Here is a 26,766-nt window from a genome sequence, read left to right as displayed (position 1 = left end):
TTAGCCCACTGTCCAGTAAGCAGATTCTAACTAGTAATTTCACTGTCAACTTGTCCTTTGTCTTTCTGATGGGGATGCAAGAGTGGCTGTACTAAAATAGTACTTCCCAGATTTGTCAGAAAAAAAAAGAAAAAAACCCTGGAGATGTAAGAGGTTGAGGCTGGATGGGGCTCTGAGAAACTGATGTTGTTGTCCTGTCTGTGTTCATTGCAGGGGAGTTGGACTAGATGACATTTAAGGGTCCCTTCCGACTCAGAATATTCTATGATTCCATGGACTTTAAATGAAGCTTTGAGGTACACAGATCAGCTGGGAATTGAAAGAAAAAGAAAACAACCCATATGTAATAAGATAGCATAATTTACTAGATCTATAAGCAATCAATTAGCAATACTAACGTGCTGCCTTCCAGAGGTGTCTATAATCCCAACACAGTGGAGACCTATTTTTTTTGTTTGTTGCACTTAAAGTAAAGCCAGACTATTGTGACTGGGTGAAGAAGTTAGCAGTAAAACTCTATGTTTTATTCTGTCTTGTGGCTGGCTGAATTCAACCCCCAGAGCTACCATAATCTAATAACTTTTCAAAACCACTTAGTTTTCCAGAAGGATTAAAAAAATACAGCCACTCACAATCGTGCAATGAAATTGTGCCTGTCGCCTTTGTGCTGTTAGCCTGTTTTTTATGACTAGGCTGCTGGAGAACAAGTGATACTTCAGAGTAACTTCACTTTTCCCAAATGATTTATAGATAGATGGTGGTGTGTTTAATGCAGAATTTCCGCTTATATAGATTGATATGCAGAAGTCTCCCACTGTTCATTAAACCCTGATCAATATTTATGAGAATCTCAACCCTCATGTCTCTTCTATGCAGTGAAATCACACACAATTTCCGACAGCCTATAAAGGCTTTTGTCAGAGTGCATATTGTGAACTTGTGCAACTCAAGCCTGCAAGATACGAGAGAGAATCTTCACATTTCCAATTCTTTATTTTACAGTTTATGCATGTGGGAATCTGTAGCCTGTGGGCATACCACTCCAATTGGAGTATATACTGGAACTCAGACATCTGAGTTTCTTTCTTTAGTTACCGTATATGTATGAATAATAAAGATTTTAATACCAGATTTTCAGCAACACATCAAGAATCTTCAGCCACATCATGTTAAAAAAGAGGAATCTGAATAATTATGCTTATCGATTCTACAGCACTTTTCATCTGAGCAGTGCACTGTGCTTGGCTGGGATGAAGTTAATTTTCCTTATAGCAGCTCGTATGTTGTCATGTTTTAGATTTGTGACCAAAACATTGTTGATAGAACACTGATGTTTTAGCTATTGCTGGACAGTGCTCATACAGCAGCAAGGGCTTTTCTATTTCTTTTTCCCCTCAAAAAATAGGCTGAGCGTGGGGACACAGCCAGGACAGCTTTCTTCAGCTGACCAATGACATTCTGTGCCATATAACATCATGTTCAGCAATAAAACTCTTTCTAAATAACCACTGCTTGAAAAACTGGCTGGGGACAGGTCTGCTGGTGGTGATTCATGCTTTTCCATCACTCATTTTTTTTTTACACCTTCACTTATTACATTTTCTTTATGGCGAACCATGAATTTTCTTACTTTCTGTTACCCCATTTTCTTCCTCATCTCAGTAAACAAAAGTGAGATGTGTGATGGCTCAGCTGTCAGCCAGGCTCGGCCAACCACAAGGAGTCATTAGCTGGAGTTTTGCAATACCCAGATGAGGGTAAATGGAGAAAAATAAATTATATGACTTGTCCAACTTAACTGGAGACAGGAAGAATATCCTAAAAGGTGTTAACTGCAGAAAGCATAAAAATGCTCAACAGTGAAGTCTACATGAATGATAGCCTTATTTTCCTGATTTAGGGGGGGAACTGGGGGCAAGTGTGAAGAAGCAGTAAAAAACTACCCTCGTAATTAAGAGTGGAATAATTAAAATGTAAGTTTCCATCTCCTATACCCAAAGAACAGCTGAGCAAGAAGCTGGCGTGGAGCTGTCAACAAGAAATAAACTCACAACTTTCCCAGCTGTTATTATTTTCTTCCTCTAGACAAACCATATACATTATTTATGAGCGCAATTGTATTCATCAGAAAACAAGAAATGTCTAAACACTGGTTGAAAAGTAATGACAACACAAGGAAAGCCAGAGGAAAATACTGCTAGAAATGCTATTATTACTATTCTTGTTACTTATAAATGCTTCAACAAAAAACTGAATCTGTGGTTGAGTTCAGAAAAATTGATAAGAGTAGAAAAAAACGTAAACACTGATATCCTCCCTTTTGTTTCTGGCCCCACATTCACAAATTATTCCCCTTCTGTCAATAGCCATTTTGTGAGAAGCTCTGAGAGCAAACCTTTAAGTAAAGTGATATTCTCGGAACAGAAAGCAAGCAAAACGCAAAGAGAACGAGATGAGCTACAACGAAAATTACTTGTACCAAGAAAAGAGCAGTACTGTGGTACAAAGTAGGAGCTTTTCAATCTGAACGACTCAATTCGCTAAAGTGGTAAGAAACATTATATGCTTCACCCCAAGTGAATAACATTCGTATTTTAAACCATTCAAAATTCTATATATTAGGGACCATTATGCAAAATTTATGCAAAAAAAAAAATCAATCCAGGATCAATCTAGTTCTACTGCTACAAAGCTTGATCAAATTTACCCCAAGTAAACAGCATTAACTGCTCATGAACAGTCTGTTAGACAATTACTGTATACTCTATATAGATCTAATCTGGCAACTTGGGAAACTACAATTTAAACAAAATTCCAAAATAAAAATGCGTTAAATATCAAGCTTTTTTTTTCCCTGATGAAATTACAAGTAAATCATCCTCCGTAGTTCTGAAGAAGATATCAGCAAGAGAAGAAAAACATTCCACACTGCCATTACTTTTCTTTATTAAAATTACTCTTCACTTTATATCCATGAATGTATGATTCTCAGAAAGATTGTTTTCATTGATTTTCTTTTACTTCATGGAGGCCTTACATTCATACCACTGAAATCATCACAAAGTTAATTTTTCTCACTTTGCAATAAATCTCATAAATAAATTTTAATATACAAGATTTTTATTGTCATTTTCTATATAACTGCTGTGCTATGTTGCACAAATGAAACACTTATCTCTAGATAAATATTTTATCTAAAAATTTCAATTTAGAAAAGACCTTTAGAAATCCGAAGGACTTCCAAAATGAAAACTATCATCACTGCAAAGGCACACAATTTTCCCCTCAGGACTCGGAAAATGATTGTCCCTAGAATAGTTCATTGCTGACAATTGGCTGAGAAAGCATCTTTAATTTCTGCGGTTCAGAAATGGTTGTTTGATGATAACAAAAGGCTAAGTGGATTTTGTCTGTTGGTTATTGCTCATCAGCAAAGTTGTTTTACTTTTGGGTACCGCAACAGTCTCTCTCTCAACCTTTGAAGTTCGCTTCCCTAATTTTGCTCCCGTTGTTCATTGTGACATTACCCTTCATATTTCTGTTTTGCAACAAAAAAGGCTCCCCCTCATCTCTGTGTTAAGCACAGAGATTCTTCTTACCACTGTACATGAAATATTTAAAACCCTGTCAGAAAAAGATATAAATAATATTTTCAGCAGAAACATGTGACTTTGATAATGTACCTTTGAAATCTTAACACAGCTGTTCTAAGAAATAGGAATGAGAAGATAACAGTCAGAATAAGAAAATTAAAAACACAGAACAGAAGGTTGCAAGGTCACCCTGAAGGAAAATGAGCAATTTCTGCCTATAAAAACATCATCACTTCCATTTTTGTTAAATGAAGGAAAAGGTCAGGTTCAGATGTAGAATAAAATTTGATGGCAGGTCTCTTTCACTATTTTTTTTTCCTCTTTCAGGTTTAGGTTACACCTGCAAAGCATTTAAAACATATCTCAGTAGAGATCCACAGAAGTGAAATGGAGCATTGAAGAGCATCTCCAAACAACCTACGTCAAGGAACTATTAAGAAATTTCTCCATAGACAAAAAAATCACTTAAATGTATAAAGAATTTAAGTCAAGGAAAGGGCTAGCTACACTGACAGTGAACAAAAGACATTCCTAAAGATAGCCTTGAATGTCAGTACGAGGAACAACAGAATTCAGATCTGGCACACTGAAAAACACAGCAAGAGCAAGGTGGGCAGATGTTGTAGAGTATGCACAGGAAAACTCGTATATGCCAAAATAAATAGTCAATACCTGTAGAAAATGAATAATGAGGTAGAGATAAGGAATGTAGGGATGATAAATTAGATATGTCAAAACATTCCCCAAAGATCTTCATTTTAAAAATGAAGCTCGCCTACTGTGGTATCAGCGGATATACGAACACTGAAAACAACAACAGACACTAAACTTTTCCACAACTTTTTCTGCCCTGATTTGTTTTTAACTAATTACCTAAATTAACCCCCAAAAAACTAGACTGTATCAATGCAGATATTTATTCTATTTTAAAAATGTGATAGATTTTTGGCACATAAAAGCACAAGAGATGATGTTTCTATTGCACGTGTAAGATCAGCGTGGGAGGAACTGAGGCACGCTGTGGCAAAATTTCTGTGTTAAATTATTAATGTTTTGGGGTGTTATTTTTGCTATCGTTGCTGTTAAGATGAAAGTTAGAATAGCATATATCTACAAGCAAATATTGCATGTTGACAGTTGGGAGCACATGGAATGAACACAGTCAAAGCACAGTCTACCACTGCAGATTTTGGAGTTTTCTTTGATTCACATAAATACACAAGCATCACAGCTTTACTAAATATTAGAATGTATAATTCACCATACTATCAAATAAAATTACTCAGGACATTCTTTTCTTGTCTTAATTCTCAAAAACATGAATGTACAAATAAAAATTCACATATGAATTTTCACTGTTCCAAAGTCACGAGTGAAAATACAGAATTATTTGGAGAAAATGTGACTTCATGCCAGGAGAACAGAGAATAACTTTCATGACTGTGTTCTGGAAGTTAATCAGTAAACATATAAAATCTTTGTTAACTGCATAATTTTAAGATCACCTCAAAGTTAAATTAACTTTTATAGATTGATTTATTTGGAATAACATTGAGTATTAGAAGTAAAACATAAGGAATTTTCCTGTTACTGCCAGTAGTAACTGAGCAAGTTTCAGAGCACTTTCTGTACTGAATCTCTCAGTCTGTATGTCCTTCATAATGTCTTTAGGAAAAAAGATGCTGTATAGTATACTATTTAAAGCAGAAAGATGCAGAAAAAGACTTCTTGCTGTCTCATCTCATTCTTCCCGTGAAGTTCCTGTGAGCTTACTCTTCAAATTAAGGACCAAAACAGACCTCCAGTATATGGAGGAGTACTGAGAGGGAAAGAATGGCTTTAAGTTTCCCATTTAACACTCCTATCACAAAGAAACAGTTTACAGAGAGATGGGAGGTGGTACAGCTTGAGCCCCTAAACCTCTGCATGTGCGTTGCTACCACGGAGGATTTGCTGAAAGATTCTGCAGTCATTATTAGAAATTGCAGTTAATTGCTATATCTTTGCTGATTGCCCTGGGGCTACTGAGCTTCTTTCTCCAAATCCTCAAGCTTTCAAATTTTCTCCCCTGTAGAAGTAGATACATTTATAGCTTAATGACTAAGAGCAGTTTGCAAACTCTCTACTCCTGTAAAATTGCATCTTCTTAATTCAATTTGCAAAATATTAAATTATCTCGTATCTTTGAGCTAAATTATATTTGCTACATGAAATATTCAACCTCTTTTGTCAATGCTTCATTTCTATCTGGCTTCACATTTATAGCTTTTTTTTCTTGAATAGGAAGTTCTTCCTGATTACACTGGACCTCTGAGATCATATTTTGTGTGCATATTTTCATAAAGATATTGAAAATTCTCACAGTCCTTCAGCTGTTTCACATCTCTGTGCAGGTTTAAATCTGGAATGAAATGTGAATTTCTGAATCCAAACTTCTGAATGTACTGAGTCACCACCCCACAAGGATTTCATTTAAGGTTCAGAGGAATGCCTTGGCAGCATGCTCCAATTACCTCTCAAAGAAAAGCTTAGTTTCTGGAATGTGTTGTGCAAATGAACAAGTATAATTTTAGAAAGACTGCTTCCCTTATTATCCTACATAACAGAGAAATGAGAGAGAGAAAAATTCAAACTGAGAATATTCAGATTCTGAGCCATCTCACCAGTGAGGTGATTGTTCACTCTTCCACTTCTTAAGTCAGATAACTGTATTACATTTAAAATACTTGCTAAAAGATTAAACCATCTAAAAAGTTAGAGTGACTCCATTACAATGAGTTCATTTAATACTGCTTTTGAAACATTATACAGCAGTGTAATGATAGACCTTAATTTATTCCAATTATCTTTTGTTCACTTCAATTTATGAACAGTGAAGCTGAAATAATCAGCCCTTTTGCTCCTTAGGCTTCTAAGAATATATTTTCATGGAATTGTACGAGTCATCTTTTTACAGCCATCCCACATACTAATTGCAAATGTCTATTTTTATGTTAAGAAATGGTTGTTAGCAGATATCTAGGGACAAGACCATTGGTTGCACTGAACTGCTTTGGCACAAAGAGTACTCCACTGATGAAAATGTAGTTCTCAGTAAATGAATCAGGCAAAATAGGAAATATATATAATTTCTAAAAGGTCCATCTATAATTGGAATAAGATTTGTAGATATATTCCCCAGAGATATCCGGGAAGAAATATCTTCTAGATGATAGTACATGACTAGATGATCTTGTAGGTCCTTTCCAACCTTATGAACCTATGAATCTTGGGATTTGTACTATCTATTGCAGATTAACAGATTCCACTCTGTCCACTCTTGTATCTGATTACTTTTCATCACAACTGAGTGGGGAGCTGGGAAATTTTTTCAAGCAGTGTGTGTTGAAAACTTACTCAAAAAATACAACATACTCAAAAAATCAACAAGCTTTACATTCATTCACTCCTGTGGTGTAATTTTTTCATAAATTGGCAGTGAGTTCATGCCTCAGAGGCAAAATAAGGCAGATGAAGGCAGTAGGACAGGTTGTAATAATACACGTTATGTTTACAAAAATGAAGGTAATGAAATTACAAATATAAATGCAAATTATAAGCATATTTAAATTTCCTCCCTTTGAAATACTCAGACTTGGAACAAGAAGTCTGAATGGTTCCTTTCAGTGTTCTTCTTATTGCTATTATTATTGTTTTGCACCATGGTGTCCTTTTCTTTACTGATTTATCAAGATTTTTGGTTCATTGTTAGAGGCTGGTATAGGAAATTCAAGAAAAGCCTTGTGAAACTGTCTCTAAGCTCTAAGTTTGCATTGTAGTAGTTATGTGAGAAAGAGAAGGATTTTTATGTCCCTATTAATACTCGAGGACACCCTGTCAGAGCCAGCATATGAACTACTCTCATCTGAAAAAAATGTGTATATTTAATTCCAGAATTAACATTTTTAAAGCCTTACCATGGGGTGCCAAACTAACCTATCTGCAGCTGAGACTCAGAATAAAGAGAGATTTGCTATCTGTAAACATCAATGGGGTGCTCTACACGTTATTAGGGAGGTTAATGGTAACTGTTGGTTTTTAATAAAACTAGTATTACGTGTTGTTTATTTTATATATTAATAGTTAGAAATAGTTAGAAAAGCCAGTTTTAATGGTGTTTGCCCAAAACTATTTCTGCCTTATCTCAGCAGTGAAAAAAAATGGCTTGACTGGATCCTAAAATAAAGGGAGATACTGCTCACGCTATCACTCCTTCCCTCTGCTAACAGAGGATACAGAACCTATCACCATAACTCTTCAGCTAAAGGTAGCTGAGACTCACCATGCAAAGATGAAAGCAAGTAACTGACCTACTTAGACAGAATACCAACTTTAAATAGGTTTAATTTGACAAAATGATTTCTTCACTGTCTTTGGACAAGGTGTATTTTTCCAGGTCCCCTTCCTTACATCATTTTTACACCAATCCATTTCTTTCTTGTCCTAATTACACAAAAATTAATGTGTCTAAATACCACTTTTGTTTTACTGCTCCTTTTATATATTACTGTATATATAACAAGAATATTTATGATAGAATACTTATATGTTAGGATACTGCTGTATGATAGAATACATATCTTGTAAATAAATACAATTTACGATATAATAAATAAAATAAATACCATATAGAATTGTTCAATTTAACAAAGAAAACATTTCCAATAACTCAAGACATTTTTTTTTCCCTAGTCATATCTTAGACTCTCAAAGATTTGCATACATCCATATAACTTCAATTAAATTCATTTAACATTATGTAAAAGTGTCCAACAGGATCTCTTAGCTTAAAAATAGTCCAAGGAGAAGCCACAATGATTCGCTGTAGGTGACTACTAGCCTCGACTGTCAGTGCAGTCTTTGGTGATGGAAAAAGAACCTGTAGGGAGCTATGCAAGTAGGAATCACCAGCTGTATGTTCCTTTTATGATAAAACTCAACAACTTTGTCTTCCCCAGGGCAATGATATAATAGTGAACATCGAAGTCAAATAAGAAGGCTAGTCAATCCAGAGCTCGGCAGTTCATGAAGCAGTTGGTTCTGCTCCCTCAAATCATGCCTGCTCCAAAAATAGCAGGATGGCTTTTCTATGGTTAAAAGCAGGGGCTTGCAGTTTATTTCATGGATAACAATATGCATTTGTCTCTTCAGTTATAGCAAAGTAGAGGCACTTAAAGACACTTTTTATTCAGCTATATAAATTTAAACATTCCTTGTTAAATTGCACACGGCTGATTGCTCATTTCCTTGTTAGCTAAGTTTCATGGAAAATTAAAAATATTCTCTTATCATCATCAAGCTCTTTAGGAGAAACAGAATGTTTTTTGATACAGAAGACTACATCAATTACAGATAATTACTCATAAATTCTGTAAATAGTTGTAGTATCACCTTAAACTTCATGTTTTTACTTTTAAAGGACTACCAGCAACTGAAGTAACTGTATCTTTATAGATGGAGATGCACATTTACATATGTGATTTGAAATTTTAGATAAATGTGCATGTTGCTTTCTTATAGCTGTAGAAAAGGTGAGCTCATCGTAATAAAAGCATTTCTACAGGAAGTTGAACTTGGAAGCGTGGAATAAACAAATGTTATCTATTTGCAGAGCCCTTTTGAACTGAAATAGGTCTGTGCCACTTTGCAAATAATCCAACAGTTCAAAGCATACAGAATGTTAATGGATATTAAGGCAAGATTCAGATGTATAGATGTCAGAATTTTTCTATTCTAACCAGTATAAATGCTACAGAAAATGTCTAAAAATAATAATAATAAAATAAAATAAAGTTTTCATTCCTGCTAATGTGTTTTGCAGAAGAGAAGGAGATTTTCATTTAAGAGGTATTGGCAAAATTGATGAAAGATTTCTGCTTTACACCAGGATGAAATAATGATATCTTCTCACACTCTCCTCTATCCTATGATTAATTTGACCCTTCCACTCTTCCATGATTGATATATTATTTCTATCACTGTCAGACCTTGTCTATGCTTTGGACATATAGACAGTGCTACACTCACTGAGAGAAATAATTAAAATCTCATGAATTTGTGTTAATAACCAAGCATGGATTACACTATAATTTCATTTTCTCATCACATAAAAGATCAGGCTAATTTTATTCACACATCTAAATAGAATTTGCACTGCATGCTCAGTCATGGTTTGCTTTAAAAACCAACAGCCTGATTTAAAAAAAAAAGTATAAAGGACAGAATGAGTAAGAGAAGCTAGTTCATGTTAGACAATGTTAGAGTTCATTTGAACGTTAAATATAACTCAGATAAAACTTACCTTATGTGGGTAATGATGAGGGTTGCAGCAGGAATGAAAAAGTCATCCACTCTGTCAAACTGCCTTCCCACTGGCTGAGTATGGATTGTGTGATGAGAAACACTTCCACTGGCCTGTGTTATCACCTACATAAAGTAACGTTATTATAAATTATAGAAATATTCCTTCAAAGTTTAATCTATACGTAAACAAATTCATCCAATATTGCCTCTTTATCCATCTCGATTCTTCAGCCATGAGAAGGAATGTGAATGACAGTGAATAAAACTGACTACAATTACAGATTTCAGAGAACTGTTGCACTCTAGACAAGCTAGTCCTCATATTTCCTTTTTCTTCTACCACATTTATTCATTTACATTCTAAGTCAGTTTTTAGTGCAAACTAAGGTTTTAGTTTTTCTCACACTTGACTCTAGAGTGGGAAAAAGTTTCGCAAGCACTTCAGCCCAAGTGAAATACAAAATGTTATCAACTGCTCCACAAGAAGCTATGGCTATACACTCTCCTAAGTCTTGTCAGTCATAATGAAATCCAATATAGCATATATTTAATTGGTAGCAGTTTACACATTCCTCGAGTTCTTATGAGTAAATTTGCTTTGAATTCTGAAATCTTGAACGTTATCTCAGGTAGAAGTCTACGGGTGAGAAAAAGCCAATTTTATATTAATAGCCTCTATAACGTTCATTTATGTGCTCTTAAAACTGGATTAAAAAAAAAAGATTATGCATCACGCAAGGGAAAATGAGTGAAAATGAAAGCTTGCTCTAAAACAGGATTGATCTGAGTCAATTATTAGTCATTTTCTTGGGAGGAGTGATAGCTGAACTCCCACAAATTAACTTACTCATAGCTACTAAGAGTATAAAAAATTGTTTTCAAATGTTGCTCATTTTTCTGTTTGAGCACTATGTTTGATTTTTAATTCCTTATGCATTTAAAAGACAAATAAGGACTTCATTGACTTCTAAAGAAAAGGAAAAAAAGTTGAAATAAAAAAAGTAATTTTGAAATAATTCACACAAAGAGCATCACTGTACTCTCATGGGATTACTTTGAATTAGGAGAATAAAGGAGAGAAAAAGCAGGAAAGCAAGTACAACTTCTTGAAATGTTTCTTTAGTGTCAGAAAATGTTTCTTTTCCTTAGGCTTGCTGCTGCATAAAAAGCATGGGAAAAATAAAGATTTTTATTATTTTATATCTTAAAAAAACCCAACAAAAAACAAACCCAAACAATAAACAATAAATAGTGTTGGAACTCTTAGCTTGTCAACTCCAGAATATCGATATAATTTTAATGAAATGTGAATTTCCCTAAAATCCATGGTATCCTCTGATTAGGAGGGTAATTGTAAGCAGCATATCTGCTCTCCAAAGACTGGCAGACTAGCAAAACATGTCATTGTTTTCAACTGTACTCTATACCCCTCCATCAAGTCAGTACTGACGTTTCTAGGAGTGTAGAAAATCTCTTAACACTTTTCCAGCAAGTTTAGATGTTTCAGGTTACATGAAAACATTTTCCTACACTTGCTGCATCATCGTAACAATGTTTAAAGGGAAATACACGAATGCTGCAATTTAAAGATTCAATTTATTCAGATTTCCCAGCATGCAATCAGTCTGATCAATATACTCACTTGCAAAGTTGGTGAATTCTTTTCCATGTTTCCCCAGCTCTGCACCCAGACTTGATCATGTGATTTATCATAGTGTAGCTTCACTGGAACAGGGTCTGTACTTACTGCCTGCAGGGTAATAAAATGAGAAATCCTTACTCTTGATCGCACATTGAAAAGAAAAATACTACAGATGTTTGAATTAAAACAATGACTAGACGTGCATACCCTGATGTTTTCAGAACATATGTAAAATTACATTGTCAGATGTTGGAACAGTTCTCTGGATAATTCAAAATCACTGGGTTCATGAAACAATGATTTTTATTCGCTATGCGTTCTAATAAATTCATGTTATATTGAAGATGCTAAGAAAATGAGAAAAAAAATGTTTTAAATCAAATTAAAGAAAGATAACCTTCCTTCCCTACAGCTCTCTCATACCATAAAAATCAATTTAAAATCTCCTAAAAATACTGTAAAAAATGACTATCTTGAGAATACACTTCCCTTTTTAAAGTCAATGCTAGGTATTCCTACATGGTCATGCCCAAACAGTGTTATTGCACTCTTCTTAACTGGACATATTCTCTTGAAGTTGGCAAAACTGTGAACATATAAATGTTTTCCTTGCAATTTCTAGTATTGGAAGAAGTGATCAGTACCAAGATGTTTTTCTTTCTTGAGTTCTGCATCCATGGACTACAGATCTTTAAGGTATTTGTGATTAACACTTTCTTTGTTAGGAGAAGCACTGGAGAATCCAGATATGAAAAAGGGAGGACAGAGTACGTGCTCAAGAGATATTCTGCATGAGGCAAACAATTGTGAGGATTACTGTTCTATCTTCATCATTAAGGCAGCAAAAATATGTGGAAATTACTTTTTAGTCTCACCGTTATGGAGCTGTAAAGCACAGCTTGTTTATCAGTTTTGTCAAGGAGAATACCAGCTGGCTAATTAAGTGAAGGTAATTTAAAGTAATGATGTAGATCCTCAAGATAATGCTCTAATGGCTGGCTGAGACTGCTGATGATACTTAACTGTACTCCTGAGGTACTGCAAGCCACAGATTCATCTGGAGATAAAAAACAGGTTGCTTCCCAGCTCATTCAAAAGCAAAGATGACCCTTGAAAAGGCCATTTTTGTTTGATAACACTTTCTGCTGCAAGGTAGAAGATAAGTTGTCTAAAACAATACTTGGTCTGCTGTCTAGTTCATTTGTTTATGTTTATCAAATTTCCATTTGGCTTCCTCAAATGAAAGGTCTGACCCATGCATCTTTACTCAATGAGCATCAGTTGTGTTCAGGAATTGGGCCATGGTACTGCCTGGAGGAGAAGAAATTGCCTGCGTAGTCAAGCATGGATAATGCAACTCCCAAAAGCATGCTGGCAGCAGAAAGAGTCTTGGAGTCTTGGAGACATGTTTTCACAGCTGTTCCTGGCTATCCAGGCTAAGCTGCCACCAGCATACTCTGTGCTAAATGATGATGAGCTCTGGTTACATCAGCATGGCTCAAAATCATCCCATTGTAACTGCACAATTACAGGTTCCTCTGTTTGCTTTCAAGAATTTACAAATGGGGTTATTTTTTGCACCTCAATAGAGCTGTTATCACTGCATCCTGCTCAGACTCAAAATATGATTTTTTTTCCCATGTTTGCTTTTATTGTAGTGTACATTTTTGAAAACCTGTTGTTGCACAGAAAATTGAAGGTTTCTTCTTTAAGAGATACAGTAGAAAAAATAGAACATATGTAATATTCTCTATGTTAATGTGTCACGTGTATACAATAGGTAAAATTCTCTTATTTATCAACAGTTTAGTATCTATTTTCCAAAAATAAGTTGTATTTTGATGTTTTTTCAGTACTGGGCAGTACTGTACGTTTTATATATATAAACAGCCTGGTGTGACTGGGAACTTTAATTCCCATCCTTGCCTCCTGAGTGTTTGTGCATAAGTACATGCTATGACTACAGCAACATTTAATACCTAGAAAAATTCTTGCTGCCTGCAGAAAACAACAACAAAAGGAACACTCAATAATAAACTCAATAATAAAGTAAAAAGAAGACAGGGGCATGCCTGCTATGTAATAAAATAGCAGTGAGGAAAGCATTACTTGACTTGTCAGCAGATTCCAAGCCTGCTTACTTCAATTCTGATAGCGATCTGTGAATCAGCAGTTTTAGTTTTTATATTCTTATTCTACGTATAAAAGCTTTTACAGTACTTTATTTCCACCAAACTCCTTTTATATATATACATATAAGATTATTTTGAATATCAGCATGGTTAAGCATAGCACCAAGCAAGTCCCATTAAGGATAGGATAGGATATATTTCACAAAATAGATCCTAGGGAATTATTTTCAGTTTAGTAATGAATAGCAGAAATCCTGCTCTGGTACACAGAAGTGCAAAACCACACGTTTCAACTTGGTTTCGTTGTTAATCTGTCATTCTATAGTAATGTTTCACCAAATGTACGTTAACTATTTTTAAAATGTAAAATAAGAATCAGACGACATAGAAAGTTCAAATACTGATGTTTGAAGAATACAACATTATAAACATGAAGATCATTTTTTCTCAATTTTAAAACCTCAACTTCACTTTGAATCCTTTTAAAATTTTACACTATGATATTATGCATGTGCATATATATACATAATCTTTACATTAAAGATTTCCATTCATTTCTTGATGAAAAAGGCAAGAGACATGAAGAAAATCTCTAAGTATTTTTATTAACAATCTAGATTAGAATTCTAATACAAATCCCTGTTGTATTTAGCTAAAGAACATCTGTGTGATGTGATGATATGTGATGATACTGCAAGTAATTCTGTAGATGTGATGCATTTTTTGTAATCATTTGTATGATTAAAATTTGAATCAGAAGACTCAACACGGTGCCAAGAGCTCTATGGCAGAAAACCTCATGCAAATGCTCTTTTTTTTTTCACAGAACAAGTGAATCAGTGAGACTTGTATAGCCTTGTAAAAACTAGGCCTCATAGCTTGAGCAAACAGGCAACTTTAGGAATGCAACACAGGGACTATGGTTCATTGAAGATAAGTGAAGATGAGCAGAGCTGCCTTTTGCAACTCAGTGCGGGAGTGGTCCCATGAAGAGAAGGACAACGCCATGTTGGGTAGGGTTGCTGTCTACAACACAATGGAGGGTCCATTGTCAAGATGGGAGTCCCTTGAAGATAAGGAGGAAGAGACACAGTGAAACCCCTCAAGGTTTCCAAGGATACCACCAGATGGGCCCAGAGACCCTCCCCACATTCTAGGATGTAAACAAAAACAAACCCTCAAAGGCTGTTGACAGCCCTGAGCTGAAAGCTTTGTGTTTCTGCCACTGAAAGTGAAAGAGAACTAATCCTTCAGGCAGACTCATTTGACCAGGAAGACTAAAGACTATTGTATATAAAATAAAAACAGCCTCAGAACTATAGGCAGAAATAAAATAGCAAAAATGAATTGATTTTACCTCAAAACACAAATATTTTGAGACTTTAAATCATCTCTTCATATTCAGAAAACATTTTACGATGTACTGGGTTTATGTCTACTATTTCTGAGTTGCATTCTTTAACATCCTTGACAAATCAACATTAATCTGGTTTAACCTCATAGTGCGATGATACTACTGATAATGCACTGATGCTATCAAAAAGAAAAAAAATTAAAGAGAGAAAATAAGACAGAAGGCAAAAGCACAGTGGTTGCAGTATGTGATTTCTACAGTGTCAACTAAACACCATGTCTTTTTAATCCCAATGAGACTACTGATGCTCAGGTTCTCCTGACGCAGTTGAACTTCTTTAATATCTCTCAAGATATTGGCTTTTTTTTTTTTTCAAAACCGTAATGAAGAAACTTGTGTACAAATTAGACATTAACTTGAAAATTAAGAATAAATACCTGTACAACTTTCTGAGACTGTACATCAACAATTAGCACTCTGTCAAGTGTGGGTTGAGACACATAAATGAATTTGTCTTTGACATTAACAGCAGTTGCCCAAACACACCGCTGAACAGAATCTCCATCAGCTTTGGGACAAACTTCATCCTGCATTTCAACAGAAACAGCAGAAGTGTAAGAATCAAAACAGGCAACAGAGCAATAAAAAGACAAATTACACTTTTTTTTTGTCTATTTTTATGGTGGGCATTTTGTCCAGATGGAGAGTGTGAGATATAGTACAAAAAGCCTTGTTGAAATACAAAAACGATTACATTAAATAGCTTTCCTTGGTCAGCTAGGTGGAAAACTTTGTCACGAAAGCCAACTCAGTTCATTAAAGAGGATTTTTCCATTCTTTTGAATACATGTTGGCTGTGAATAGTGACTGCACATCCATTATAGAACAATGTTTTCCAGAAGGAGATGATGAATTTCAGTGTAACTTTCCTGTCCCATCAACGTCCTTTCCCTGCTGTGCCTCTCTGCATTTGAGAGAATACACTTCATAAGTCAAAATAAAAAATAAATCAATTTCCAGCTTTAACTGAAGGAGTTTCTATACAGGAGATCAATAGCCTCTGCTTGTCCTTATGTGGTTCTTAAACTTCAACAAATGGAAGGTCGTCAGAAATCACACTGAAAAGGAAAGGTTACTAAACTCTGATTCCAATGAATGGCACATAATCAGCAGAACTTAGTCATACATAAAAAGAGTAAGATTTATCTTTCACTACTAAAATATTATACACTTTGAAGGGAGATGCTTAAAATCTGTCCCTAATGGATGAGACAAAGCAAACTTTTCTTCTTAAACATGGCTGAAAGCTTTTCATTGCATAAGTGAGGTGCCAACATAAACAAATATGTTTCTATTTTGTGCATTCATGAGATCTATTGTAATTCGCCTTCTGTGCAACAGTTCCTCCAGTTGGAAGGCTGTTTCACTGATCTCAAATTGTACTTTATGCTTTCTCTAAGTAGCCCTTGTTAAAGCACATTTTTTATCTAAAGAGATAACTAATTCAGTATTGTATGACACAGTCCTCTTCTCTGAAAATCAATTCCTTCAAATAGTGTCTCTTTAAGTGTTCCTCACTCTATAAGGTGTCATACTTTTCAGTTTCTTTCCTTGGAACTTGCCTTAGTTCAACCCATTTTATGGAGTTACAATTTCTACTGGGATAAATTCCATATATCATTCAAATGAGCACTAACTCCTGCTGGAGAAATCCAGGTTTCTCTCACGGCATCATTCAGAACAGCATAAAGGCTCAATCATACTTACTAGTTCTAGAATCCTGTTTATATTGTTATAAATTCCTATAATGCAACAGCAACTTGCACTTTACCTCCAAACTAAAAAGAATTAAAATAAACACAGAACTGAGTTTATCCAAAGTGACAATGAAAAATGTGCACCTAAATTCTCACATCCAAAATAAATGTTTTTCCCAGCATTAATTGGTTTAGGTAGTAATTTTTGCCTTGTTATTCAAACTGACATTTATCATTCGGGATACTCCAGAAATACCTTCAATCAATGGAACTCAAAACTTGCTTTTGAAAAGTTAACAGTTATCTGATTTGACAGTTCAGATTTCTTTTACTTTAGAGGCAACCACTCTAAGACTCTATATTAATTTCCCCAGTGGTTGAGTTAAAATAATTTCACATTAAAATCTAAGCATACAACCAACATTTTCTTCTTCTAATTAAAGTATGAGCAATTTACTTTTTCCTAATTTATTCTCTCTGAAAAAGCTAACATCTGATAACACATTAACTTATTTCATTGTTTTGTTGTTGCTTTCTTTTTTTCCCCAGACTTTTTAATCAAAACGTGACTCACTCAGCATCAAGTCAGCAGATGGAGGAAAATAATCCTCAGAGAAAGCTTTTCAAAGTAGACTGGGACAAGAAATCCTCAGGAGAAAGCACACACTCGCAGATCTATGCGTGCTAACTCCTTGTTTATAAATCAAGACTTGATGCTCAAGAGTCCTCAGTGTTTTAACAAAAATTTGTGTCATGATATTTGAACAGTATAGTAAAAAGTTTATCCATGCTTCATCAGCTGTTGACATCAACAGTTCAGAAGAGTGTATGTATTAAGGTTTTCATTTATATATCACCTATTCCATATTAACATACAACAATAAATTGTACATGACAAGTGTAACTGTCATTCAGTTATTAAAAAACTCGCTAGACTCAGGGACTTTTTGTCTCTATTTCCCCTCCCCTCAATCCTGCATTTACTATGATTCCTGAATTACAAATGTGTAATCAAAATAAATTTGGATGTACTAACTAGCATGCGCTGGTTTCATATCCTTGGTAACTTTGCTCTGCTATGTTATATTTTCAGAAGTAATTATTATGAAATTAAACATTCGGTCCCACCTTTCACACATATTCAACTTCCAGTATTAAAAGTTTCAGTTTATTGAAACATGATCTTTACGAGCTATTTCTCTTAATAAAGAAGAAATTGGAATTATTTTTCCATTGATTTCAAAGACGTATTTCAATTGCTTTCCTTTCCTCACCAGAAATAGTTATTTTAATTGGGATTCTCTGGGAGGAGAAAATGCTTAAGATTAGAACTTAAAGGCTTTGGATAATATTAATTTGTGGGAGATAAACATAAGTTGTATGTTAACAAGGAAAAGGACTGATACACAACAGGATGACATGATGCTTAACTGCTGAAAGATTGTATTTGGAGCAGGGTTGGGGAGGGTCTATCTGATAATAGGTTAAACAGCTGCCAAAGCTGGTATAATTAAGCAAATGTATAAGAAAATGGAAATAAGTCTATTCAAACAGTATCGTCAATATTAGCACAATAAAAGTCAATGTTCATCTGGTACTTACTGAGAAAATTCCAGTAATTTAAGTAATTCTGGTAATGACTGAAGGAAGCACTTTAGACCTTCCTGAGAACCATGATGGTCCTACAAGGCACTAAGTCTTTTCCTTCACTTTAAACACAATAACAGTCTAATTGATTCTCATGTTAGACACACACTAAATCACTTCACTTAACTGACACTCAGTTGCACAAGAGGCAATTAAATACTTAGGTAAGAGTTCTCAAGTATATTATTATTGAGAAATCGTGTTTACTTTTAGCAAAATTAGCATGCCTAAATAAGTGCTTGGGTAACTACTACACCACTCATTCACAATACAGTGTGAAGCAAGGTAGAAGCACCAACAGTCATTCTTTTCCAAGAGCTTTACCTTCTTAAGAGGTAAGCAATGGAGATTTTATTAACAATACATGTGAAAGGCTATATAAAGCAATCTAAAAATACACCAGCACCTCTAATTAGTTAAGCTGTATGACAGTTAAAGTGAAATAAAAGCGAACAATTTACAACACTGACTCTTACAACTAAATGAACCTGATAAAAATCTGACTTTGGGATAGAACTGAGTTATTTTCTTACTGTTATTTAGAGAAAAAACAAAACAAAACTCAGAACTTCCAAAGAGGGTGAAAAAGAGAAGATATTCTGCAAAGGAGGCAACAGTTATGTAAATCTTCACAGCCAATGAGATTTTTCAGTAATATAGTGTTGGATATAGTAGTATCAGCAGCATACAAAGGGAATTGTTTTAAATTAAGATCTTCATCTTTTTTGTTGTTGTTACTTATAATGGAAAAAAAGTGTTTTTTTTTCTTAAATGTAATCAGAGCTATGAATAGAAAAATCTAAGAACATATATTTCAAACATTTCAGCAAGAATAAATATCTTGTCACTTTTGTTACAAGCAAAGGGAAAAATGTTGGGTGTTCAGACAAATAAGTGGAAATATATTTGAAATTAACGGGCACAATGTATGCAAGCAACTACAAAGTTTAACTTGTGGCTGTATGTTTGCCACAGTAACCCACAAACCAGGTATCCAAAATACAAATCCACATCTACTTAAAAATGAAAGCTGTCAAGTAGGCTGTTTTCCTGGTCTGTTTGATAGAAGTGGAAGGGAGAATCAATTGCTGTGCTAATTTATGTTTGAAAATAACAAAAACAGAAAGGAGTCTTACTATCCATCCCGATTATTACCACATTTCAATAAAAATACACTTACACTCCAGGCTGCACTTTAGGCCAATAAAATCTTAACAGACTTCTTAAATAATCAGCTTTTGAATTAAACAGCCATAAAAAAGCTCTTTGGCTTTTTATTTTTTGGCTATGTCAACCTGATTTCACTTTAGCTGCATAAACCAAGGTATGATTAGCAGCTCAAAGTATAATTATTCACACTAAAATCTTGCAGTTGAATGCAGCAGTCTTTGACAATGGTAATGATAACTGAAGAGGCAAAAGCCATTGAGACAGCTCTGCTGCTACTTCAGTTTGTTTTAGGTATTAGGGGAAAAAAAAAACAGTGTACACTTTTTTTCCCCTCATTTCAAGTTTGTTCACTCAAATCCAAACAATGAGGAAGAGAGAGTAGAGCGGCCGGTCCCAAGTTCCTGTGGGAGCATGTATGATGTCAGATAATGATTTGATTAGCAGTGAAGGAATAAACAGGAAAAAAAATACACAAATAGAAATGGGAAAAATCTGCCACACAGTAATATGGATAGAAACACTTCATAAATGCAAAGAGATGGATGAAATTAGCTATAAATCTGTCGACAATAAAATTATTGAAACTATTTATTCAAATCGTAAGCGGGAGTCAAAGTATCAATCATTTCTACTAACTCAAGTGGATCTCTAGGCATGTTTATTAGGATAGGGATTTGCCTTGTGATAACTGGCAGTTTAATACAGACTAACAAAATAGTGGCAGAACAGTATACACAAACATCCAGTGGAGAAAAAGAAACCATTAACAATAGTGACTATAGATCTTTTATTTCACAGAGAACGTGATTGATCAATGTAAATGCAGGGAAAAATAGGTGGGTTGGAGGGAAATAAAGAGCTGTTAAAGGAAGACAATGGGAGAAAAGAGATAGAGAAAGAAGAGTAAGAAAAGCAGAGGGAAAATATTCAATCTAAAAGAGAAGCTGAACATTTGAATTTGAGCAAAGGTAGACCATTTTGAATCCAACATTTTAAGCTGTGTATTAATTGAGAAGATATGTCTGAATTTATTGAAGAGGTAACATGAAACTAGCATATCTTAACTAAAAGAAAACTATATTTGAGAAAATACTGACTGGAAACAATAATAAATAAATAAATAAATAAACAAACAAAAAAACTCAACTTGCCTGAAAACCAAGGAGTTTTTCACTAGGCTTAATGTGTCTCTGAAATTCACATTCCACTGGCTGTATTACTTTGATTCCATCTTCATAAAAAACATAAAACATGTTCCCAATTCCCAGACCTTAGGAATAAAAACACATCGAAATGTACAAAATTAAATAATGACAAAAAAAGAAAGTCCTTGCATTGAAGTAAAACTCTCACCATATTACTGGTATAAGATCAGTTTGTTAATATGTATAGAGCTAACACAATGAGCTAAAACTCTGGGATCTTTTCCTGTAAACCTGAAAAAATCCCTCTTCTGTTACGCAGCATTTTACATAATTTTCTCCAGTGGCAAGAAGGTGTCTTCATGAATACAGAAATAGAAACATAAGATATAGTTTGACAGCTGCAGTAATGAAAATCATCTTGTGAAATCATTTACACTGAAACCAAAGTCACTATGCATTCATATTTTTCCTTTTCTACGGGAAGGAAGATTTAAGATCATTTCTGCATCGCATTGGAAGTTAAGTTCTGAATCTTTGTTACAAACATTTGCTATATTTGACATTTCTTCCAATTTTAGAAGCTTTTTTTTTTTCTAATAGAGCGGAGCAGAAATTCAGTTCAAATAAAATGTTACCTCATGCTTTTTTTTTTCTTGAGGATAGATAATATTTCCTTCCAGTTTCATTTTTGAGATACTTCTGTATGCCTTGGCAGGTAAAACATCTAGTCCACGTAAGAAAACTTGTCAAAACCTTTCTTTAGAAAATGCCTGACACTGTGTCACGTAACAATAGCTAGAATTTTTAGACATGTCTGAAAAAGATCTATAGCTTACTGTATCTACATGATCAATAAAGACGTGTAGCTATTTGCCAACAAAACAAGGTCTTCCAACTCTCTGGCTTCATTGCCTAAAGTATATTATAGCCCTCTCAGCCCAACAAAGCCAAGCACTTTTATAATATAGTTTCTGTGCCAGAAGTAACAATAAATTAACGTGTATTTCCTACAATTAGACAAATTTGAGTCTACATCTAAAACTGGCTAACACTGTTTTGGAAAAGAAATATATACTAGCTTTGGATTTGTTTGTACATGTTAATATACTGATATAATAACGTTTGTGTATGATTGTATTACATTCTAATGCATCTTCGAGTTCCTTTCAGATTTTCTAATACACACCCTTTCCTGTTCTGTTCAAGAGAACTCATTGATGAACACCTTCCAAATAAGCACAGAGAGTCCCACACACAAAAACTTGAAAAATTTGAAATGATAATTGCATCTGGTTGTTTAACAGTGGAACTGTTTGAAACTGAACATGTTATTTGCACTGCAAGGCCAACAGAATAAGAAGGTCATAGCTGAGCTCCACTGTATTCAGGCAACTGTCTGAGGAACTGCTAAAACAGTAATGTATATTAAAAAAACCTTTGTAAACACATTGATAAATGACAAAGTTCAATATGTAATTATGCAAAAGAAATATCAGTATTTGGAATCTTTAATTTAAAATATGTATTTTAGAAACACCTAGAAATAACATTTTTAGCAGTAATTCGTAGCAAAGCCTAGGCCACTTCCAGTATTACCAGTATTCCAGTGAAAATACTTGAAACATTTCCTATTCCTGAAATACATGAATTCCTGAATTGAGACTTCATATCAAGATCTGGATGCTTAGAGAAAAGACATGACAGTTCATGACAACACTTACATTTTTATATTTTTCCACGGTGACAAACTTTTCACAATACACATCACAACAAGATTTCATATATATAAATTAATAGACATTTTTGTTTTCCATCCTTTCTATGCTATTGACACTTGATACTATCTATGTATTTATATGTATCCTTTGATCTGTCACAAAACAAACCTTCATTCTCCACTTAAATACTTTAAAATCCTTCCTGAGTATATACATAAAGAAAAACATGTCTCATTAAGAATCAGCAGGAGCCTTGAATTTAGCTAAAATGTTTAAAATTATGACTGGAAGAAATAAGCATGATTTGGACAAGAAGATCAAGCTCAACAATATATATTCAGATGTGTTGGAATATTTATCATGATGACAAACAAAAGCCTACTTCTCAAATCTGATTTTTTTGGTTATCACTCTTTAAGCAAGTGTCTAAAATCTTTAGTTTATTTTCTCATCCCTGAACAAATGGAGAGGAAACTCACAAAGGTACACATACATGCAAAGAAATGTTTTCCAGCACATTTTTTTTAATGATACCTCCTCAAATATTACTTAGCAAAGAAGGTAATGACTGTAACTGTAGTCTACCAACAACAACAAATACACAAAGAACATTAGATGATGTTCACAATACAGAAAAATATGAAAATGTTATATTAATACCTTGCTCTCTCCACAGTATATTTGCAACTGCAGCATGAAAGAGAAACAAAGAGCAGAAAACACAAATGAACAAGAACAAAATAACAACTCAAAATGATATTATATCACTTCTGAAATAATTAGCATGCTATAATCTCTGATTCACTCAACTCTGCAATGGAAATAGTGGATTAACAAGATAAAATATTTCTTTCTGTCTAGCAATGAAGTAAAAACCAAAAAAATGATTGAGGTTAAAACAAATCTCATCCCTCCAAATCCTCCCCTCTGCCACCCAAATTAACTCAATTAGCCTTCAGTTTTGTGTTTTGTGATTGATTAGAAAAAAAAAAAAAAAACAACCATTAAATTTGCATATATATGTATTATGCACGTTAATTAGAGGTGACATAATTTTCATCATTTCCTTTAAGCACAACTCAGAACATAGTTATGAGAGAAACGTGCAAAACCAAAATGCATACAAGGTATTCCTCTGTATTGCTGTAGCAATATCTATGCCACTGAGGATGGCATGGTGCATGATATTTGACTTTTATCTTCAAAAGACCACGATGAGGGGGGGGGGAGAGGGGGGAAAACACAAGCTGGCATGGCAACTATGTGTTTAATATTTAGTGTCTGTGAAAATGTAAGTTGTCTTTGATCATCTTGTTTACAGTGCTCAGATTGCAGGCCTTTGAGACCAATGAAATCTAATTATGCTAACTTACTACTCTGTAGCTTTTCCTGCCTGAGGAGAATAAAGGACTAAATTGTGAAAAATTTAGGTACTAATAGATCAGCATGCTATGGAGCATATTGTTTAAAATGACACAAAAAAAACAACCCCACAAACTGTTTTATAATACAATAGTCTTAAGAAGTAAGTAAAATTTTAAAGGGAAGAAGTACACTGAGAACACATCACTTAATAGGCAATGGAATTGGGATGTTCACTGAAACACAACGTCAAAAAATAATTAATGTGCACTGAAAGAAAAAAGAAAATGCTGGAAGAGACATTATTAGAAACAACATTGGTTGCTTAAACCTGAGAATACAAACAAGAACCATGATTATTTCTGTCAAGCTCCAAATACTATGATTTTTCCCAGGCATTTTGTACTGGGCACCGCTGAAGTCAGGACTGCACCCTTAATAAGCTTTCTACCCTGTGCAGTGCAGTGTTTCTCTCATTCTCACACTCTGCCAGAATAGAAAGATCATAAATTGTACAGAGAGGCCCCTGGAGAAAGCATCAGCCTGTCAGTCTACTTTCTTAACAGCTCATGATTCAAAGTCTTAAGTAATAGCCAATAGGCTTTATTTATTTATTTCCCTCTCCCTCTCCTCTTCTATTTTTCAATTGATGGCTGATTTTGTTTCATTAGTCCTCTCAACAGAGCTACTTCATTATGTGACCTTAGACACAGTATTTAAACTGTGTCACTCAGCTATCCTTTAATATAGTTAAGGTGGTGATTACTTTTTAACCTTAGTGCACTGAGGTATACCAATGAGAGATCCCTATACAAGTACAAAGTAGCAATGAAGCGAAGAAGGGCTAAAATAGAATTTTCCATCACAGAACATTCAGAACACTTAGTCTGTGCTCTGTTTATTACCCTTAAAACAGCTTAATTACCTGGCATATTGGTGCTAGGCATACGCTATCTTCAAACATCATTCTTGCCTTGAGTCACTAGGACCCAATAAACTAGAAAAAGCCAGTATTAATGCAGCATGCCATCTTCTCTCCTATTCAGGCTGAGTAGTACCCCTTTACATCATGAAGTAGAGTTTCTGTTGGCTGAATTGCTGCTAGAGTCAAAATGGGACGACGTAGTTGACATTTATTTCTCTATCACTTGCTTTTATACCGGCTCTTCTGATTTCAGGCTGTAACTTTCAAAAGATCATAGCTTTGAACCAAGTATTGACTATGCAAGCTGTGTATGCATCCTCTACAAAACCAGCTTCTCCAAAGGAAACTTTAGTGACTAACTTGCTAACAAACACTAGTACATCTATCAGATTTACATTATTCAACATATTAAGTTCCAAATGTGTTTTGGAACCTCCAATCTTATTTCCTATATGCCACTGTCTCTATATTCAGATGACAGTTTCATTTCCTTTTTCTTATATAAAAATATATATAATATCCATTTTCTGAAATAAAGCAAATTAATTACCCCTGGGAAAGCAGGAGGATTTTCTTTGAAATTAGTTTTCTCTTTACAATGTGAGGAAAGAAAGAATTTTGCAATTCATATCATTTGATGTCCTGTAAATTTAGCCATTAACACCTACTTTTTATCAGTCTTTTTTTTTTTTTTCCAGAAGTGAAATGGGAAAGAAAATAAAACATAATTGCAACTATTTAACTCTGAGGAACAACACGAGATCAAATCAATTGATTTAAGATCTGAAGTACAGAATACATTCATTTGTGTTAAAGCAAAATTATACATATGAGGTTTTGAGCTAGACGATGCAAGAAAACAACAATTAAAGGGGATCAAATGGTGCTTAAAAAGACTGGTTTATTCATTTTAAAATAAACAAATAAGGTGAAAGAAAAATGAGACATTATTTAAGAGAACAATATAAGATTACAAATGACTACTATCACTTTACCTAATAAACGTCAGGAAACCTTACTTGGTTTTTAAACTGTACCTATTACTTGTATACAAGAAAGATCTCCAGCCTCGAAATAAAGGCTACAGTGGTGGTCCAGGCACAAGCCCTGTAGATGCAAACTATGTTAAGGAACATATCATTTTCCTTTCTTTTCAGTTAAACAAAAATCAGCATCTTCAGCCACATCCTATATTCATTTTCCACACATACTTATCAACTTCAAAAATTTAGAGATCCTTGTAAAGCTTTCTCAGCTTAAGACAGAACACTGCCATCTTCTCTTGTGCTCTATTACCCTAATTTACTAAAAGAAACATATTCAGACAACATACAACATAGTAAAGCCACTGCTGCATCGTTAGTGTCTGGCTGCTGAACCACACAGATTTATTACTATGTTAGTTATTGAAATAATAGTGCTAAAACTGAAGATGAGGTTAAGGTGATCCACCTTTTTTTCAGCATCCACTGTCAAGCAGAATGAAAATATTTAATAATTATCTGTTTTTGTTCTTATTTGATGACAAATTCAGATTTGATGGGTTTACAACACAAAAATGTGAAATGTAAATTAACACATTTTTTCAAAGTTATCTACTGATTGCATCAACTATTATTAATATAACAAATTCTGTTGAAATTATATTCTGCTCTCGTGGAACAAGCATTTCAATTTCAATTCAGGTTGGGCAAATATAGTAACCAAACATCTTTATCGATATTAAACTATTATTTGTCAGTTCAAAGTCAAAGACAGACAACTTTACTTTTGGTCAAATATGAACTTCAGTCTCAGATGAACTTTTTGACATTCAGCTCTTTTAATATATGCAGTTTTAGAATGGGTAACCATACAGGACGAATATATTTACTCACTCATACTTCTCTATTTTAACACACACACTTATAAGATAATAAATATTCAAATATTTCAATAAATAAGATCATATGGATTGGTATGATACCTTCAAAATCTTA

The 26,766-nt window shown here is 34.2% G+C and overlaps 1 protein-coding gene across 1 annotated transcript in view; it reads right to left on the bottom strand.

The window, feature by feature from the left end:
• The window catches only part of FSTL5 (follistatin like 5), a 287,302-nt gene that overhangs the window by 74,497 nt on the left and 186,039 nt on the right, over positions 1 to 26,766 (bottom strand). Inside the window, exons 11-15 of the mRNA XM_065736047.1 lie at positions 23,161 to 23,187; positions 20,789 to 20,907; positions 15,501 to 15,650; positions 11,578 to 11,685; positions 9,934 to 10,058 (exon numbers count right to left, since the gene is read on the bottom strand). Coding sequence (XP_065592119.1) covers positions 9,934 to 10,058; positions 11,578 to 11,685; positions 15,501 to 15,650; positions 20,789 to 20,907; positions 23,161 to 23,187 — 529 coding nt within the window. The remainder of the gene's footprint in view (positions 1 to 9,933; positions 10,059 to 11,577; positions 11,686 to 15,500; positions 15,651 to 20,788; positions 20,908 to 23,160; positions 23,188 to 26,766) is intronic.

Source organism: Cyrtonyx montezumae, unplaced genomic scaffold (genome assembly GCF_038088225.1).
Source record: "Cyrtonyx montezumae isolate F1298 unplaced genomic scaffold, pur_monq_1.0 scaffold_2, whole genome shotgun sequence".
In the NCBI taxonomy this organism is placed as follows: Eukaryota; Metazoa; Chordata; class Aves; order Galliformes; family Odontophoridae; genus Cyrtonyx; species Cyrtonyx montezumae.
Note: the sequence above shows the minus strand (reverse complement) of the source record. Positions and strands in the feature narration are given on the sequence as shown.